Raw genomic sequence first — 19,479 nt, 5'->3', positions numbered from 1 at the left:
AAACAAGTCAGTTATTCATTCTTCAAACTTTGGGCCTTAACTACTGGGTCCAGCCCTACACCAGGGGCTGCTGAGGAGAGAGCACAGACCAAAGAGGGGCCTTGACTTTGGGATATTCGGTTCTAATGTAAAGAAAACGATGGTGACAATATAATGGGAGCTTCTTCTCCCTCTCCACCTGCCTTTTTTTGAGAACCTACTGCTTAGAGTACAATGAGGGATGGAGGTTTATACTGTCGCTTTGGAGCCCGCTGACTTCGGTTCCAATCCTGACTCTAATATTATCCAGCTGTGTGACCTTTAGCCAGTAACTCAGCTTCTCTGCGCTTCAGCTTTCCTCCCTGGAAAACAGATTGGTAACAATATCTGATTCATAGGGCTGTTAAGAAGTTTCCATGAGCCTGTAAAGTGCTTAGCTCTATTCCTGACATGCAAAAAGCACTTTATTATCTATTCTTATTAGCATTAGCTGTTATGACCACATTTCATCCATTGTAAAATGCATATTTTTTGCTCTCACTATTTAACGCCTCTGGCATTGGAATAGTTCTTACAATTAGTGGTGTCTCAGTTCTTCTGCCTAATTTTATGGGTGCGTGTGTGTGCTAAGTCGCTCAGCCATGTCAGACTCTGTGACCTCATGGACTGTAATCTGCCAGGCTCCTCTGTCCAGGCAAGAATACTGGAGTGGGTAGCCATTCCCTTCTCTGGGCAGATTCTTTACCATCTGAGCCACTAGGGAAACCAGTAATTTTTATTTCATAATTGCCCGTGAAAGCATGGTGTATTTTACAATGATTGGTATCCTAGACTGTGGTATTGTTTTTATGACCACTGTGTCAGCATTTTAAGGGCAATTCTTGTAATAATGCTTTGAGTGCATACTCCTCTTAATCTCTTTCTGCAATGGAGGAAACCACGACTCAGAGAGCAGCAAGTAACTTGGTCAGTGTCACAAAGCAAGGAAGTGAAAGAGGTGGGATTCGAACCCAAGTCTGCCGGGCTTCAAAGCCCAACCTTATTACACAAAGGGCCTAATAACACTCCCGTGTGGTAAACACACACCACGTATGAGGCGCTTCAACTGCGTCTTTGCCTTTTGTCAAAAATGTTCCTCTGTGATGGGCAGTTTTATCTCCTCTTTTCAGAGAAGGAAATTAGGGCTGGGAGGAGCACACTCAGGTCCCGAGGTCACAGAGCAACTGGGTGGCGGATCCAGGGTTTAAACTGTGTTCACCTGAGGCAGGGCGCTCACTCTATCCCTGCCTGGCCAGATGCGGTAAAATGAGGCCACTGCGGCTGGAACTGGGGAGAGGAGAGAGCGAGACCCTGACTTTGGGTGCAGCAAGGATTTAAGGGGCTGCCAAAACCTCAGACTTTGAGAGCCACACTGTTTTGTGTGTGTGTGTGTGTGTGTGTGTGAGCCATACTCTTTTAATGTGATGTTTTAAAAAAACAAAAGCAATGGGAAAAAACAAACAGCTATGATGGGCAAACTATCAACACTGTAAATCAAGTCAGGATATGACAGGGCTGGGAGTAGGGAAAGGTGAATTTCGGTCAGCCAGGCACGTGCAGAGTCAGGTCTTGTCCTTATTTGAAGTTTTGACATTTTATTCATCACAGATTTTTTTTCAATTTAGTTTTAAAATTGAGGTAAAATTCACATGACATAAAACTAACCATTTAAAGAGGCGTTTATGTTATTATTTACACTTATATTACATATTCACATTTATCAATATAACTATATATTGCATAATGTAGTTCAGTTCAGTTCAGTTCCGTCGCTCAGTCGTGTCCAGCTCTTTGCAACCCCATGAATCACAGCACACCAGGCCTCCCTGCCCATCACCAACTCCCGGAGTTCACTCAGACTCACGTCCATCAAATTGGTGATGCCATCCAGCCATCTCATCCTCTCCTCCTGCCCCCAATCCCTCCCAGCATCAGAGTCTTTTCCAAAGAGTCAACTCTTTGCATGAGGTGGCCAAAGTACTGGCGTTTCAGCTTTAGCATCGTTCCTTCCAAAGAAATCCCAGGGCTGATCTCCTTCAGAATGGACTGGTTGGATCTCCTTGCAGTCCAAGGGACTCTCAAGAGTCTTCTCCAACACCACAGTTCAAAAGCATCAATTCTTTTTCTTCACAGTCCAACTCTCACATCCATACATGACTACTGGAAAAACCATAGCCTTGACTAGACGGACCTTTGTTGGCAAAGTAATGTCTCTGCTTTTTAATATGCTATCTAGGTTGGTCATAACTTTTCTTCCAAGGAGTAAGCGTCTTCTAATTTCATGGCTGCAATCACCATCTGCAGTGATTTTGGAGCCCCCCGAAAACAAAGTCTGACATTGTTTCCACTGTTTCCCCATCTATTTGCCATGAAGTGATGGGACCAGATGCCATGATCTTCGTTTTCTGAATGTTGAGTTTTAAGCCAACTTTTTCACTCTCCTCTTTCACCTTCATCAAGAGGCTTTTTAGTTCCTCTTCACTTTCTGCCATAAGGGTGGTGTCATCTGTATATCTGAGCTTATTGATATTTCTCCCGGCAATCTTGATTCCAGCTTGTGCTTCTTCCAGCCCAGCGTTTCTCATGCTGTACTCTGCATATGAGTTAAATAAGCAGGGTGACAATATACAGCCTTATAATGTAGTTAGTTATATATTAAATATACAGCCAATAATGTAGTTAGTTATATATTAAAATATATGATGTAATTATATATATATATATATAATTAATACATATTAGGTTATATGTTTATATTATGGGAAGCCCTGATGGCTCTGCAATAAAGAATCTACCTGCCAATATTTGACAATGCAAGAGATGCAGGTTTGATCCCTGGGTCGGGAAGGTCCCCTGGATAAGGAAATGACAGCCCACTTCAGTATTCTTGCCTGAGAAATCCCATGGACAAAGAAGCCTGGCCAGCTATAGTGCATGGGATTGCAAAGAGTCAGACACGATTTAGAGACTTAACAACAAAAATGTATGATTAACATATATTATTTATGTTATATTCACACTTAGAGCATATAGGCATATTCACACATATATTATCTGTAATTATATGGTATATAATATAAATTGTTATATATTTACATACACATTCATTTTATATATAATAAATAATTCATATTTATATCATAAATGCATTATATATAGTTAGTATATATTATTTATGTTGCATACTAATTCCATACATACTGTCTCTAACTGTATGCTGCTGCTGCTAAGTCACTTCAGTCACGTCCGACTCTGTGCGACCCCATAGATGGCAGCCCACCAGGCTCCCCTGTCCCTGGGATTCTCCAGGCAAGAACACTTAGAGTGGGTTGCCATTTCCTTCTCCAATGCATGAACGTGAAAAAATAAAGAGAAGTCGCTCAGTCGTGTCCGACTCCTAGCGACCCCATGGACTTCAGCCCACCAGGCCCCTCTGTCCATGGGATTTTCCAGGCAAGAGTACTAGAGTGGGGTGCCATCATCTTCTCCGTAATTGTATAGTATATAATATATATTATGTGTTATATATTAATGTTTATATTTATAGCATAAACACATTGACATCATATTTATATAATTATGACATCATATTTATATATATAATTTATATAATTATGACTTATAATTATGTGTTATCTGTAGTTAATATATATTTTTATGTTATATACTTAAATTTATGCTATTAATATTTCATATTCTTGCTGATACATCATATATAATTATATATTATATATAATTAATATGTATTATTTCTGTTGTATATTTGCACTTATAGCATAATTATATTCATAGTCACATCTCTATTTACTTTTCACATTTATATTAAATGTACATTTACAATGGTATGCAACCAGCACCTCTCTCTAGCTCCGAAACATTTTCGCTGCCCCCCTGTCAACAGTGACCCCTCCTCTCCCTCCCCAAGCCCTGACAACCATGAACACACTTTCTGTGTCTATGAGTTTGCCAGTTCTGGGTGCTTCATATAAATGGAATTCTACCCTGTGTGCCCTTTGTGACTGGCTTCTCTCACTCAGCACCATGTTTTCAGGGTTCATTCGCCTTGTAGCACTTAATCAGTACTTCATTCCTTTGTATGGTTGCTTTTGTGATTTAGAAAATATTGCATTAAAGTGCTACTTATTTTCTTTGTTGTTATTTATCCTGGTGACTGAGTTTTTTGGCTTGCCCTTTAATTTTTGTACCTGAGGCTGTGTCTCACTCTCCTCATCCTATTTCCATCCTGGTGACCACAAAGATGGGCAGACAGTGGGCACTCAGTAAATACCTTTCCAGAAATGCCAAATTTCAGAGTAAAAGGAAAAAAAAAAAACCCACACCTGTTTTTCTATACTCATACTCTCAATAGTTCTGAAACCAAATGTGTGGGTTTTTTTTTTTTTTTTTTATTCTCCGCACCTAACAATTCTCTAATTCTACAGACACCAGCTTGGGTGTGCTGTGATTCAACTTGATTCTGACACGATTTGTCTGGAGTTAGCGACAAGTCCCATAGATTAAGGGCTTGGTTTCTAGCTCGGTTTACCTAGCTCACATGGTAAAAAAAATCCACGTGCAGTGCAGGAGACCTGGGTTCAATCCCTGGGTTGGGAAGATCCCCTGGAGAAGGAAATGACAACCCACTCCAGTATTCTTGCCTGGAGAATCCCATGGACAGAGGAGCCTGGCAGGCTACAGTCCATAGAGTTGCAAAGAGTCGGACACGACTGAGTGACTAACACACTTCAAGAGGTAGCCCTCCACTTTAGATGACAATCACAAGCCTGGGTCACCCAGACTTCTGACCCACCAGCTACAAATGGGAGCTTCCCATAGCCCCGTCCTTGGGTTTGATAATTTGCTAACACAAGCTCCCAGAACTTGTAGAAACAGTTTCCTTACTAGACTGTTTATTATCAAAGGATTCAAATCAGGAACAGTCAGATGGAAGAGTTGCTTGGGGCAAGGTATGGGGAAATGGGACAGGGCTTCCATGCCCTCTCTGGGCTTGCACCCACCCACCCCACCCCTGGTATCTCTCTGTGTTCACCAACCTCGAATCTCTCCAAACACCTTGGTTGGGACTTCCCTGGTAGTTCAGTGGTTAAGACTTTGCACGTCCCATGCAGGGGGCACAGGTTTGATCGCTGGTCAGGGAAGTAGGATCCCACATGACGAGTGGTGGTGGTTAGGAATCTCCAGCCCACCCCCACCCCCGCCCCCTGCAAAAAAAAAAAATCAAAACTGTTTGGTTGGAGTTCGGTTGAGGCATCTTTATATAGGCAAGATTGATTAAATTATGGGTCGTTAGTGATGGACTCAACCTCCATCTTCGCAGATGTGGAGGTGGGGCAGGGCTGAAAGTTTCAAGCCTCTAATCACATGGCTCTTCTGACTACTAACTGTCATCCTGAGCCTATTAAAGAGCCCCCAGGGGCTTCCCTGGTCTAGTGGCTAAGACTCCAAGCTCCCCATGCAGGGGGCCTGAGTTCAATCCCTGGTCAGGGAACTAGATCCCACATGCAGCTAATAGTTTGCAAGCTGCGACAAAGACTGATGATCCTGCATGCCTCAACTAAGACCCAGGGCAGCCAAGTAAATAAAAGTAAATATTAAAAAAAGAAGAGCCCCAGTCAGCTTATTAGCATACAAAAAGACACTTATTGGGCTTCCCTGGTGGCTCAGAGGTAAAGAATCTGCCTGCCAATGAAGGAGAAACTGGTTCCATCCCTGATCCGGAAAGATCCCACATGCTGTGGAGCAACTAAACCCGTGTGCCACAACTATTGAGCCTGTGCTCTAGAGCCCGGGAGCCACAACTACTGAGCCCGTGTGCCCCAATAGAGAAAAGCCTACGCAGCAACAAAGACCCAACACAGCCAAAAAGAAAAATAAATAAAAATTTTAAAAAGACATATTACTTTGGAGATTCCAAAGGTTTTAGGAGTTATATGGAGAAGGCAATGGCAACCCACTCTAGTATTCTTGCCTGGAGAATCCCAGGGACGGGGGAGTCTGGTGGGCTGCCGTCTATGGGGTCGCACAGAGGCGGACACGACTGAAGCGACTTAGCAGCAGCAGCATGCCAGGAAAGGGTGGAGAGCATAGAGAACAAATATATTTCTTCCTGTATCGCACTGAGACATAGCTACACCCAAAGGATTGTGTTGTTTCCTGCAATCCAGTTGTGAAAGCTTGGGCGTGACTTAAAGGTGTCTAATGAGGCAGTGGGGTGCCACTGCCTCCCCCAGGATTACCTATCAGAGTTACGTGAACCTCTCTTCTTGGTATGTCTTGACAGGTACGCTGGCCCCATGGAGCGAGCCGGGGCGGAAAGCATTCTTACCAACCGCTCGGATGGGACGTTCTTGGTGCGGCAGAGGGTGAAGGATGCCGCGGAATTTGCCATCAGTATTAAGTAATTTCTTCTTTCCTGGTCCGTTTCCCCTTGTGAGCTGAGCACTTCAGGTGCTTGGGAAGGATGAAACCATTTGGGTATTGTTTCTGAGGGCTCTGAAGAGCTCCAGTACCAGTCCTTTATGTCTCAGTGCAGGAAAAGAATTCAGTGAGAGGCAAAGTGATAGATATGAAGTGACTTTTATTAGGATAGGATGCTTGTGAGGTTTACAAAAAGGTGAGCCAGAAATGCTCTGCCCTAAGAACTCACTGGGCTACAATTTCATAAACAAAGGAAAAGTGGGGAGGGGGAAGAGAACTTCTTTGACTTTCTTGAGTAGATAGATGTCATGCTTCCGGCATCAGCTCCTCCTCCCCCAGGTTGAGTAGGAGACTTTTCTTGTCCCTGTGTGGTCCGCAAATTATTGTTCTTCCTGTGTGCAGAGAGCATGTCCTAGGATTCATTAACTTACTGAGCTCCCTGGACAGGAGGTGGGGCTCATGTCACCATTGTTTTATTGTTTTGGGTCATATCCCGAGACTCTGTGACATGCCTGTGTGGCTAAGCAAGCCTGCTTGGTTTTGTGGTTAAGCAAATCTGCTTTCTTGAGTAATCATTAACTTACAGGGGTCTCCCATGTTTTTCTATTTACCATCCCTTAGTGGGATTGAGTTTTTAATCACCTACTTTGTCCCTTTGCTCTGTCCCTGTCAAGACGATTGACTATCGTACGTTAACAAGTCACTTTTTATTGAGCTCCTGTAGGGTCCTGTGTATTTTTAATTTTTGTTTTTTATTTCTTTTCATTGATTGGTAACCCACAGAAAAAAAAGATATGCTTCTTAAGGCTCTAAGGGGACATTAAGCATACTCTTTGTTGTTGTATGCTGTGTACTGTCCGCCTCTTTGTGACCCCATGAGTTTGCTCACCATCTCCCAGAGTTTGCTCCAACTCATGTCCATTGATGGGTGATGCCATAAGAGGCAGAAATGCAGTCTGGACCCAAGTCTTGCAGGCCCTGGCTGTCCTGCCTTTCTGTTTGTTTTGGGTGCAGCTTCTTTCTTGTGGTGACTCGTTTCCTTGTTGGTTTTTTCATTTTGTCTTGTGATGATAAGTGGGGCTTTCCCCATGGGCATCTTTGTAGCTTGGGTGTCCAGAGATTTTGCATTTGCTTCCGTTGGGAATCACCAACAAGTTTACTTCTTTTTCAGATTAAAATAGTTTTGTTTAATTCTTAGTTTCCCAGTCTATACTGGGATGGTTTAAGTATAAACGCTAAACCCGTAAGAAGGTGAGGTTAAGGTGGTGAATTCTTAAGTGTGACTTCTCTATTTTGAGTCTGAGACAAACAAGCTTTCACATGGTCCCTGCTGTGCTGATGGGTGGAGTTTTTCTAGAACACGTTTTCCCCCCTGAGGATGTAGCTTTTTGACTTGACAGTCCAGCCTTTTGGAATGAGGGTGGGTCTCAGTGCCAACTCTCTACCCAACAAGGACACAATAACTCATCTCGTATTTCTGTGTGATCAAGATGCATGCTCTAGGGAATTCCCTGGTGGTCCAGTGGGGGCTGCCTTGCCTGAAATGTGGGAGACCCAGGTTTAATCCCTTGGTCAGAGAGATCCCCTGGAGAAGGAAATGGCAACTCACTCCAGTATTCTTGCCTGGAGAATTCCATGGACAGAGGAGCCTGGTGGGCTACAGTCCATGGGGTCACAAAGAGTTGCACACGATTGAGCAACTAACACTTTTACTTTCCAATGGTTAGGACTACTGAGGGCCTGAGTTTGATCCCTGGTTGGAGACCCTGCAAGCTGCATCGAACAGCCAAAATTGAATTGACACATACTTTTAAGTTTCATCCTCAGTTTGTCCTTTGGGGGATTTCCCTTTTTTTTTTTTTTTTTTAAGAGTTCAGCATTCTTCTCTCAGCATTTCTAGGGGTTTTTTGAAGTAGGAGATTTTTTTTTTTTTGGTTATCTAATTCTTCATGTAAACAGAACCACTCCTGCCAATTCATGTCTCTTCTGGGTCCTTACTAGTCTGTGGTCCGCCATATTGGTGGAAATGAATTCCCTTCTCCTGCATCCTTTAGATTCTATGGTTCTTTGTATTTGTGGAAGTGGAGATTTCATTCAATCTATTCTAGAAGGATGCCTTGCTTACATAGTCTATTTGACTTCTCGGCAACCCTGAGTTAAGGAAGATGATTCCTATTACACGGGGAAGAAATGAAGGCTTAGAACAGCAAAGTCTCCAGGGAAGGGATTCTGTTGGGTTCCAGTGGTTGCCCATTCCCTCCAGTAGCCAAGTACCCTTCTTCCATGGTTGGGGTGCGGGGTTATAGCCTGGGACTGAGACGCAACAGGAAATGGGCCTGAATTCCCCGACTCAGGTCTCAGTGACATCTTGTTCTCTTTCCCTGCATGCAGGTATAATGTTGAAGTCAAGCATATTAAAATCATGACAGCAGAAGGACTGTACCGGATTACAGAAAAGAAAGCTTTCAGGGGACTTACGGTAAGGGTCAATCTACCCCTAACCCCAGTCTTTCAGAGTCTAAGTTGGACCCTCTCTGAGGCTCCACCTTAGGACCCCTTTTCCTCCATCCAGAATAACCACTCCAAGAGGCACTATGGAGCAACTGGCTTTAAACTTGTTTTTCTAATCACCAACAATGAGAATAATAATAATAACAACAGTAGCTGCAGTGATCATTTGCAAAGCACTTGTTGAGTGCCAGACATATTATCATTAGGACTGCAGGTCATTTGCTCAGCTCTGAGTTCCCATTTCACAGATGGGGAAAACTGAGGTTTAGTTCTCATCTGGTGTCATAGAATGGCAGAGTCTCTATTTTTGTCAGACATCAAGAGTTAGTTCTTGCAAGGCAGACATAGAGATACAGACATAGAGAACCAGTGTATGGACACCAAGGTGGGAAAGGGGGAGTAGGATGGATTGGGAGATTGGGACTGGCATATACACACTAGTATGTGTGAAACGGAAAACTGAGAGCCTGCTGTATAGCACAGGGAACTCTACTTAATGCTCTGCTGCTGCTGCTGCTGCTGCTGCGTCGCTTCAGTCGTGTCCGAATCTGTGTGACCCCATAGACGGCAGCCCACCAGGCTCCCCCGTCCCTGGGACTCTCCAGGCAAGAACACTGGAGTGGGTTGCCATTTCCTTCTCCAATGCAGGAAAGTGAAAAGTGAAAGTGAAGTCGCTCAGTCGTGTCCGACTCTGTGCGACCCCATGGACTGCCGCCTACCAGGCTCCTCCGTCCATGGGATTTTCCAGGCAAGAGTACTGGAGTCGGGTGCCATTGCCTTCTCTGACTTAATGCTCTGTGGGGACCTAAATGGGAAGGAAATCCAAGAAAGAGGGGATATATATACATGTACATAGAGCTGATTCACATTGCTGTATAGCAGAAATGAACACAACATTGTAAAGCAACTATACCCCAATTTAAAAAGATTTAGCTCTCCTTACCTGTTTAATGACCATTTCATGGAGAATCCAGAGGCCTTTCAAGTGTTTTTGCTTCTATTTGTTGCCATGCAATTTGGGGCTATCTTTTAGACCTCTTAAGCCCATTGATAAGGCTCATGGATCCTGCCCATGGTCTGTGGATCCTTGAGGAGCTTTGAATTCTCTGGAAAAAAAATCTAGAATTTTGCATATATCTGCATTTTTTTTTTTTTTTTTTGGAGGCAGGTGTCTCAAATTTCATTTGAGCTTCAAACATATCCTTTACTCCCCCAAAGGTTAGGGACTGTTCATTCATTCCAAATATCTTTTTCTCCCCCAAACTTTTTATTCTGAAAATTTTTCCTCCCCCCCCATTTTTTTTATTTCTGAAAAATTACTGAGATGTTACTGGAATAGTGTCATGAATATTTGTGGGCCTTTCACCTGGTTTTACTGATTGGTTGTTAATATTCTTCCTCTTTTGCTTTCTTTCTCTCCCTCTCTGCCTCTACACACACACACACACATTTGTTTTGCACTATTTAGGAGTAATTCGCAGATATCAAGATCTTTCCTATAATTTAGAAAAATGGTACCAATGAACCTATTGCAGGGCGGAGATGTAGAGAACAGACATGTGGGCACAGTGTGGGGAGGAGAGGGCGGGACAAACCTAGAGAGCAGCGTGGAAATATACACGCTGCCATGTGTAACGCTATGCTAAGTTGCTTCAGTCGTGTCCAACTCTTTACGGCCCCATGGACTGTAGCCCGCCAGGCTCCTCTGTCCATGGGATTCCCCAGGCAAGAATACTGGAGTGGGTTGCCATGCCCTCTTCCAGAACCACGTGCAAAATAGATAACTCATAGGAAGTTGCTGTATAACGCAGAGAGATCACCCTGGTTCTCTGTGATGGCCTAGAGAGGTGGGAAGGGGTAGAAGATGGCAGGGAGATTCAAGTGGGAGGGGACATATGTACACTTAGAGCAGATTCACATTGTTGTATGGCAGAAACTAGCACAACATTGTAAGCAATTATCCTCCAATTAAAAATAAATTAAAAAAATTCTTCCTATAAGTACTTTAGCATGCATATCTGAAGAGCCAAGACAATTTTTTTTTCCCCTCACCAGCGTATGATTATCACAGTCAGGGAGTTGAACGTTGATACAAAATTATTACCTAATACAGTGGGTTTTCCAAGCTCCCTGATGGCCCCAATTACGTTTATTACAGCCTTTTCATCCCCAGGATGTAATCAGGGGAATCACACGTTGCATTCATGTCCTTAGTGTCTCTCTTAATTTGCGAGAGCTCCCCAGTCTTTTATTTATTTCTTTGGTCTTTCATGACATTGGCGTTTTTTTTGTCTGTTTGTTTTCCCAAGTGAGAGAATGTGTTAATCCAACAAAGATGAAATAAACAACCAGAGTTTTGAGTGTTTCTTCACACTTGTAATGAACTGGAAAAATATTTCAATTACATATAACAACCATACTCTGTTAAAAAAAAAAGGCACTCCCATCACCTATGACGGTGTCACTTTTAAAAAGAATTAAATGTGTTTATTTTTAATTGAAGGATAATTGTTTTATAGTATTGTATTGGTTTCTGCCAAACATCGGGCTTCCCTGATAGCTCAGTTGATAAAGAATCTGCCTGCAATGCAGAAGGCCCTGGTTCAATCACTGGCTTGGGAAGATCTGTTGGAGAAGGGATAGGCTACCCACTCCAGAATGCTTGGGCTTCCCTGGTGCCTCAGCTGGTAAAGAATCCGCCTGCACTGTGGGGGACCTGGGTTCCATCCCTGGGTTGGGAAGATCCCCTGGAGAAGGGAAAGGCCACTCACTCCAGTATTCTGGTCTAGAGAATTCCACGGACTCTATAGTCCATGGGGTTGCAAAGAGTCGGACATGACTGAGCACCTTTCACTTTCACTGCCAAACATCAACATGAATTAGGACACTGGCATTTTTGAAGTCTAGAACTCTTAAACATATAAAATATTTTGTTTTGCAAAGTGTCCCTTAATTTTTACTTGCCTTTTCCCCCACTCTTAGGATGAGCTTGAACATTTGTGGGAGAAATAGTCATAAATGACACACATCTGACTCTTGAATTCAGATGAGTCTTATTATAGAGACTGGCCTTCCCTTGTGGCTCAACTGGTAAAGAATCCAGCTGCAATTTGGGAGACCTGGGTTTAATCGCTGGGTTGGGAAGATCCCTGGGAGAAGGGAAGGGCTACCTACTCCAGTATTCTGGCCTGGAGAATTCCATGAACTGTACAGTCCATCGGGTTGCAAAAAGTCAGACACGACTGAGTGACTGTCACACGTTCACATAGAGACCACCTTTTGGCTACTACATTTTATCTCTTGTCCTAGGACTGAATGCTGGATCTGTCCTTTTCTAGCCGTGTGACCCTGGATGAGCCTTCTCTGTGACTCAGTTTCTCCATTTATAAAATAGGGGACTCACCAATGTATTTACCTCCCATGATTATTAAGAAATTTTAAAAAATATTTATTTTTTAAAACCAAAAAAAAAAAAATGGGGGCTGGGTCTTCATTTCTGTGCCCACTTTTCTCTACTTGCAGCAGGCGGGGGCTAGACTCTAGCTGAGGTGCGCAAGCTTTTCACTGTGGTGGCTTCTCTTGCTGCAGAGCCTTAGAAGGCTTGTGGGCTTCAGTAGTGGTGGCGCATGGGCCCAGCACTTGCAGCTCCTGGACTCTAGAGCACAGGCTCAGGAGTTGTGGCGAAGGGCTTTAGTTGCTCCGTGGCCTATGGGATCCTCCTGGATCAGGGATTGAACCCATGTCTCCTGCACTGGCAGGCAGACTATTTACCACTGAGCCACCAGATCAGACCAGATCAGTCGCTCAGTCGTGTCCGACTCTTTGCGACCCCATGAATCGCAGCACGCCAGGCCTCCCTGTCCATCACCAACTCCCGGAGTTCACTCAGACTCACGTCCATGGAGTCAGTGATGCCATCCAGCCATCTCATCCTCTGTCGTCCCCTTCTCCTCCTGCCCCCAATCCCTCCCAGCATCAGAGCCACCAGAGAAGTCCCTAAATATTTATTTTTAATCAGCGGATAATTTCTTTACAATGTTGTGTTGTTTCTGCCATACAATAATGTGAATCAGCCATAAATATACATATATCTCCTCCCCCTTGAGCCTCCCTTCCACCCCTCTAGGTTATTAAGAGATTTTGATGATGTGTGGTTGCACACTGACCCGCACACAGTAGTTGCTTCATAAACAACATTTATTATTATTACAATTATCTGTAAAAATAGAGCTCTTGACACCCAGAGGGTGGAGGGGGGGGTTTGGTTTTGGTGAACTGGTCGTCAAGCAAGTTGATTATTTGGTAAGTTGATCATGAAACAAACGATATTAGGAGAACTGTCTTGAGACAATGTGATTTCTTCCCCATAAAATGGTCCTGGCCTCTGGGAAGGGAGTTAGCTCCCTGTCAAGGGGAGCTTTCAAGGAGTCTGTTGCCAGGGAGCGCAGAAGAGGGGTCTGTTTCACACAAGGAGTTGGATGCGGTTCCTTCCAGTTCTGGCTCCCTCCCTTGTGGGCTGGCCTTCTGGAAGAGCATCTGTCCTGTTCTCTTTCTAGGAGCTGGTGGAATTCTACCAACAGAACTCTCTGAAGGATTGCTTCAAGTCGCTGGACACCACCCTGCAGTTCCCCTTCAAGGAGCCTGAGAGGAGAGCCATCAACAAACCATCAGGTAGGAGGCCTCCAGATGGGGGCCTGTAGTGCCAGCTCCTTTCTGTAGTGCAGGGAACGCTGGGGGATGCTGAAGACATTGCTTCCAGTGGGCATGGAGAAGTCCTATCTGTGAAAGAGCCTGAACTTCCCACTTCCAGTTTGTCCCTTTGCTCCTGAGAGATCTGCATATCCATTTGCTTGGATGAAAGGGGTTACTTTCATATTTGGGAAAATGAGGATACAAGAAACCAGAAGGGTGCTCATCTATATATTTTAAGCCTTTAATTTTGTATTAAATCAGGCATTAATCAGTATCGATAACCTTCTCCTGGGCTTCCCTGGTGGCTCAGATTGTAAAGAATCTGCCTGCAATTCAGGAGACCCAGGTTCCAACCCTGGGTCGGGAAGAGCCTCTGGAGAAGGGAATGGCTACCCACTCTAGTGTTCTTTTTGGGATAATCCCATGGATAGAGGAACCTGGCGGGCTACAGTCCATGGGGTCATAGAGAGTTAGACACGACTGAGTGACTAAAACAGCAATAAACTTTCTCCCACAGAAAGGCAAGATCTTTAGCATTCTCTTCTGTTTTCCTTTGTATAGCTTACTAACCTGGTTTGTTGAAATTTTCTGGAGTGTTGGCTGTGATTTTCTGTGAGTGAAAACAATCATGCCTTACATTTTAGGAATTCTTTCTTCACCATTGCATTTCAATTTGCAAAGTTGTTATCAAGCATTGTTTAAACTGTCTACATTTCTTATTTTCCATGTTTTCCTTTATTTTTAAAATTCCTTATTCTAATTCAAATTTTATTTTGCTGGAGTGCATTCTGGAGTATGTTTAGTGGAAAAGTCACATGGGTGGTGGAGTTTCTGAACTCTTACCTATCCAAAAAAATTTTAAGATGGATTTAAAAATTAATTATTGTTCAAATGTTTGCCTATAAAATAACAGTTCCCCACTGGAAAAAGCTGTATTTTTGAGAAAGCAACACCAGCACAACATCGGGACTCTAAGATGAAAATTGTCCTTATTCTCATCACCGAATCAGATGTTTCTGTCTGCACATTTCTTCCTGGAAAATATATTCAGTCAGCCTATCTGCAGAAATACTACAAACTAATTTTCTACAATATCACTTAATATTGTACTTTGAGAAGTTTTCCTGTGTCCCTTTCCCCCTTGCTTATCTTTCTCTCTCTTTTTCTTTTCTTGTTTCTAAAAAAAAAAAAATTCTGTTTGTTTATTTATTTGGCTGTGCTGGGTCTTAGTTCGGCACCCGGGATCTTCCTTCTTCATTGTGACATCCAGGATCTTTTTAGTTGTGACATGGGGGACCTTGAGGTGTGGCGTGTGGACACTTAATTGTGACATGTGGGACCCAGTTCCCTGCCCAAAGATTGAACCTGGGCCCCCTGCATTGGGAGCACAGAATCTTAGCCACTGGGTCACCAAAGGAAGCCCCTCTCCTTCTCTTTTTTAACTCTTAGACCTCCTTCATATAATTAATATTATCTGGAATGAAAATTTCCACATCTTTCTTCTGTTTCTCTTACTATGAATATATGTGTGTGTTTGTTAGTTGCTCAGTCACGTCCAACTCTTTGTGACCCCATGGACTCTAGCTCACCAGGCTCCTCTGTCCGTGGAATTTTCCAGGCAAGAATACTGGAGTGCCTCGCCATTTCCTCCTCCAGGGGATCTTCCCGACCAAGGGTCTCCTGCATCGCAAACAGTTCTTTACCATCTGAGCCACCAGGAAAGCATGAATAGATACAAAACATTTTAAAGATCATATATGGTATTATCCTCTAAATTTGTACCCTGGTTGGGCTGGAAGAATGATCTGGGAAGACAGCTGTCTTCCCTCAGAACACAGGGCGCCTAACACTCAGTGGAAAGAAGCATTGAGGGGTCCTTTATCCCAGCGCATTCTCCTGAGAGCATTGTCCTCTGCAGGTGGTGGGTGGGTGGGAGGGCTCTGCTCCGGGCTGTTTCCCATGTCTGCTCTCTGCCGTACAGCCGGGAGCATCAAGATCTTTGGCACTGCTAAAGCCCGCTATGACTTCTGCGCCCGGGACCGGTCAGAGCTGTCCCTCAAAGAGGGCGACATCGTCAAGATCCTTAACAAGAAGGGGCAGCAGGGCTGGTGGCGAGGGGAGATCTATGGCCGGGTGAGTCGGGGCGGGGCTCTGCCGTTACAGTGGGGCTGTCCTGGATGGTGGACTGGGGAGGGTGGGCAGGGGGCGTCCCTGGTTGGAAAGGAGGAAGGGACAGAGATTTCATGTATGCATCTTGCATTTATTTATTGAGCATCTACTATGTGCCATTCTGCTGGGTGCCGAGGAGGCACAGAGGAGCACAGTACCATCGCTGTCCCACGAAACTCATAATTTAGTGGGAAATGTGGAACTGTGAACATGCCCTCGTGAGACTGAATGGTCAAGATTGAGATGGGGAATTGTAAGGCACCTTGGGAGCCCCCGGGGAACCTCTGACTCACCCCGGATGAGGTCAAGACACCTTCTGAGAGGCAAGCTGATCACTGAGGGATGAGTAAAGTTAGCCAGGTAAAAAGGTCACAGTTGGGGGGGAGGGGGACCAGTGTGGGAAGCTATTGCAAACAAACCATCATGTGCAAAGGCCCTGGGGTGAGAGAGTGAATGGCATGTTTCGGGGAACCTGAAGGGAGGAGTTTGTCTGTCTTCTTCACGTCAGTGTCTCCGGTGCCTGGAACAGTGGCTGTCATGTAGTTGCTCAATATTTATTGAATGCATGAAGAAGCAGACCAACTACTTTTGCCTTCTGTGTTCTTTGCCTGAATTTGGACTTTCAGGAGGCGACTCAAATTTTCTCAGAAAACTTTGCTTCTCTTTGCTTCTTATTTTTGTCTCACAAAGGCGGAGAAAGTCTTCTTTATTTTATCGGCTGATGAATTTCTAGTCTCCAGCATATTGCCTTGCTTGTATCGATTTCTCAAAAAATACTTGTTGAATGAAGATAAGGACAGCAGTTAGGAGCTTAAATTCTACCAGAGGGAAACATGAAAAGTGACCTCTGAAAAATTGCTTAGGAGAATTGTTTTAGGAGCCATAGAGGGTAAATGTATTGTGCGATGGAGGACAAATGGGGTGTGAGGGAGCCTTCTGGGGTGTTTAGGAAGGTCTGGGCTATAAAGAATTCATCCACCCATCCACCCATCCATTGTTCTATCCATCCATCCACCCACCCATCCATCCTTCATTTTGTCCTTCCATACATTGTTCACCCATCCATCCATCATTCCATCCATCCATCCATTCATCCATCCACTCATCATTTAATCATTCATCCATTATTACATCCACCCATCCCTTGTTCATCTATCCATTCATTCCATCCATCCATCCATCTTTCCATCATCCATCCCTTGTTCATCCATCCATCCATCATCCATCCATCTATCTTTTCAACAAATATTTATTAAGGATTTACTGTGTTCCAGGAACTATTCTAGGTTTTTGGAACTCAGTGATGAATCAGACAGACAAAAATCCCTGCCCTGTTGTAGGGAAGGGAGGGGGAACAGAGAACAAGTCCGTAAATAAGTAACATATATAATCAATTAGATGGTGAAAAGTGTTATGGAAAAGTAGTAAGTGGGGGTGGAGAGTGTCGGGGTGGGTGAGGTTTGCAGTGCTTAAATTGGATGGTTAGAAGTCCTTATGGATAAGGTGACGCATGAGTAAAGGACAGGAGGAGGTGCAGGTGGTCAGCTGAGGGTGTATCCGGGGAGCCACGTTCTGGGGTAGAAGGTGTGGCAGGTGCAAAGGCCCTGAGGTAGAGGAAACCTGGCCGGTGTGTCAAGGAACAGCGGGAGAATGCACAGAGAGGCTGCCCTGACTCCTTCCCTGTCTCTTTCCAGATTGGCTGGTTCCCCTCCAACTATGTGGAAGAGGACTATTCTGAGTACTGCTGAGCCTTGGCACATTGGCAGAGAGAAAAGAGATTCTAGGCTCCAAGCCCAGGATGAACAGGCAATAGGGCCAGGAGCTGAGACAGATCCTGGTAGGCTGAGAGTCCACGGACTGTGGAGGGCTAGCCTCCAGCTGGCAGAGCTCTAGGGATGATGCCCTGCCATGGTTAATTTATAACACATGCATTTCCTCCTGGGTCCCCTTGAGAAGGTGGGGCTCCAGGCAACTACTTCCAATAAAATGATAAATGGATGGACTGTGTCAGACCTGCAAGGGGAATGGTGGGAGAGGGAGTTGGGACAGACACAAGCCCCCTCACTGATTCCTGCTTTCCAGCTCTCTTACCTTTCTCTGTCACTTAAGATAAGACCTCGAAGACTTAGAGAATGAACTTATGGTTGCCGGTGGTGGGGGGTGGTGGGGGGAGGATGGGAGGAAGGGATAGTTAGGGAGTTTGGGATGGATATGTACACACTGCTATATTTAAAATGGATAACAACAGGGCCCTGCTGTGTATAGTACATGGAACTCCAGTGCTCAAGGTTATGTGGCAGCCTGGATGGGAGGGGAGTTTGGGGGAGAATGGACATGTGTATGTATATGGCTGGGTCCCTTCACTATTCACTCGAAACTATCACAATATTGTTTGTTAATTCAGTTCAGTTCAGTTCAGTTCAGTCGCTCAGTCGTGTCCGACTCTTTGCCACACCGTGAATCGCAGCACGCCAGGCCTCCTTGTCCATCACAAACTCCTTTGTTAATTGGCTATACCCAAATAGAAAATAAAAAAGTTTAGAATATCAAAACAAATAAGGCCTGAAATACAGAAATGGGACTCCTATGTGGCAGGAAAGAATTTTACACTCACGGATTGTTGTTGTTCAGTTACTAAGTCACGTCTGATTCTTTGCAGCCCTGTGGTCTGCAGTACGCCAGGCTTCCCTGTCCTTCACTATCTCATGGAATTTGCTCAAATTCATATCCATTGAGTCGGTGATGCTACTGAACCAACTCATGCTCTGTTTCCCCTTCTTCTCCTGCCCTCAATCTTTACAGCATCAGGGGCTTTTCCAATGAGTCAGATCTTCGTTACAGAAGGCCAAAGTGTTGGAGCTTCAGCTTCAGTATCAGTCATTCCAATGAATATTCAGGGTTGATTTCCTTTAGGACTGACTGGTTTGATCTCCTTGCTGCCCAGAGTCCAAGACTCTTGCTCAAGAATCTTCTCAAGCACCACAATTTGAAAGCAAAAATTCCTTGACGCTCAGCCTTCTTTATGGTCCAACTCTCACATCTGTACATGACTACTGGAAAAACCGTAGCTTTGACTACATGGACCTTTGTTGGCAAAGGTTGCTTTACAATGTTATGTTAATTTCTACTGTACGGCAAAGTGAATCAGCTATGTGTATACATATATCCCCTCTTTTTCGGATTTCCTTCCCATTTAGGTCGCCACAGAGCATCGTGGTGTTCCGGGTGCTGTACAGTAGGTTCTCGTTAGTTACCTATTTTATTTTTTTTATTTTTTTAAAAAAGGTCAGGGTCGGGCGGCCAGCTCCCTAAGCGGCTAACCCCCCAGGGCCCCGGCGTTTACGCGCCGGGGGCTGAGGAGTGGGCGCAGGGTTGGCAATCACCTTTTCGGTGCGGGCCGGGGTAAGTCTACGGCGGCTAACTACTCGGCGGCCGCCGCCTAGTTACCTATTTTATACACAGAATTGATAGTGTGTATGTGAGTCCTAATCTCCCAGCTCATCCCACCCTCCCTCCTTTCCCCCTTGGTGTCCATTCGTTTCTTCTCTGCATCTGTGTCTTTGTTTCTGTTTTGTGAGTATGATCATCTCTACCATTTTTCTGGATCCTGCACACATGTGTTAATATATAATATTTGTTTTTCTCTGTCTG

The 19,479-nt window shown here is 44.4% G+C and overlaps 1 protein-coding gene across 2 annotated transcripts in view; it reads left to right on the top strand.

Annotated features, from left to right (window-relative positions):
* The window catches only part of VAV1 (vav guanine nucleotide exchange factor 1), a 63,611-nt gene extending 45,785 nt beyond the window's left edge, over positions 1 to 17,826 (top strand). For both annotated transcript variants that reach the window (XM_070792956.1, XM_070792957.1), the window contains exons 23-27: positions 6,320 to 6,436; positions 8,848 to 8,935; positions 13,524 to 13,638; positions 15,641 to 15,792; positions 17,523 to 17,826. In XM_070792956.1, coding sequence (XP_070649057.1) covers positions 6,320 to 6,436; positions 8,848 to 8,935; positions 13,524 to 13,638; positions 15,641 to 15,792; positions 17,523 to 17,576 — 526 coding nt within the window. In that variant the 3' untranslated portion in view covers positions 17,577 to 17,826. The remainder of the gene's footprint in view (positions 1 to 6,319; positions 6,437 to 8,847; positions 8,936 to 13,523; positions 13,639 to 15,640; positions 15,793 to 17,522) is intronic.
* Positions 17,827 to 19,479: the final 1,653 nt, after the last annotated feature.

The sequence above is a fragment of the Bos indicus genome, chromosome 7 (assembly GCF_029378745.1).
Source record: "Bos indicus isolate NIAB-ARS_2022 breed Sahiwal x Tharparkar chromosome 7, NIAB-ARS_B.indTharparkar_mat_pri_1.0, whole genome shotgun sequence".
Lineage (NCBI taxonomy): Eukaryota > Metazoa > Chordata > Mammalia > Artiodactyla > Bovidae > Bos > Bos indicus.
The sequence above is the reverse complement of the archived record's forward strand: the minus strand, read 5'-3'. Positions and strand labels throughout refer to the sequence as shown.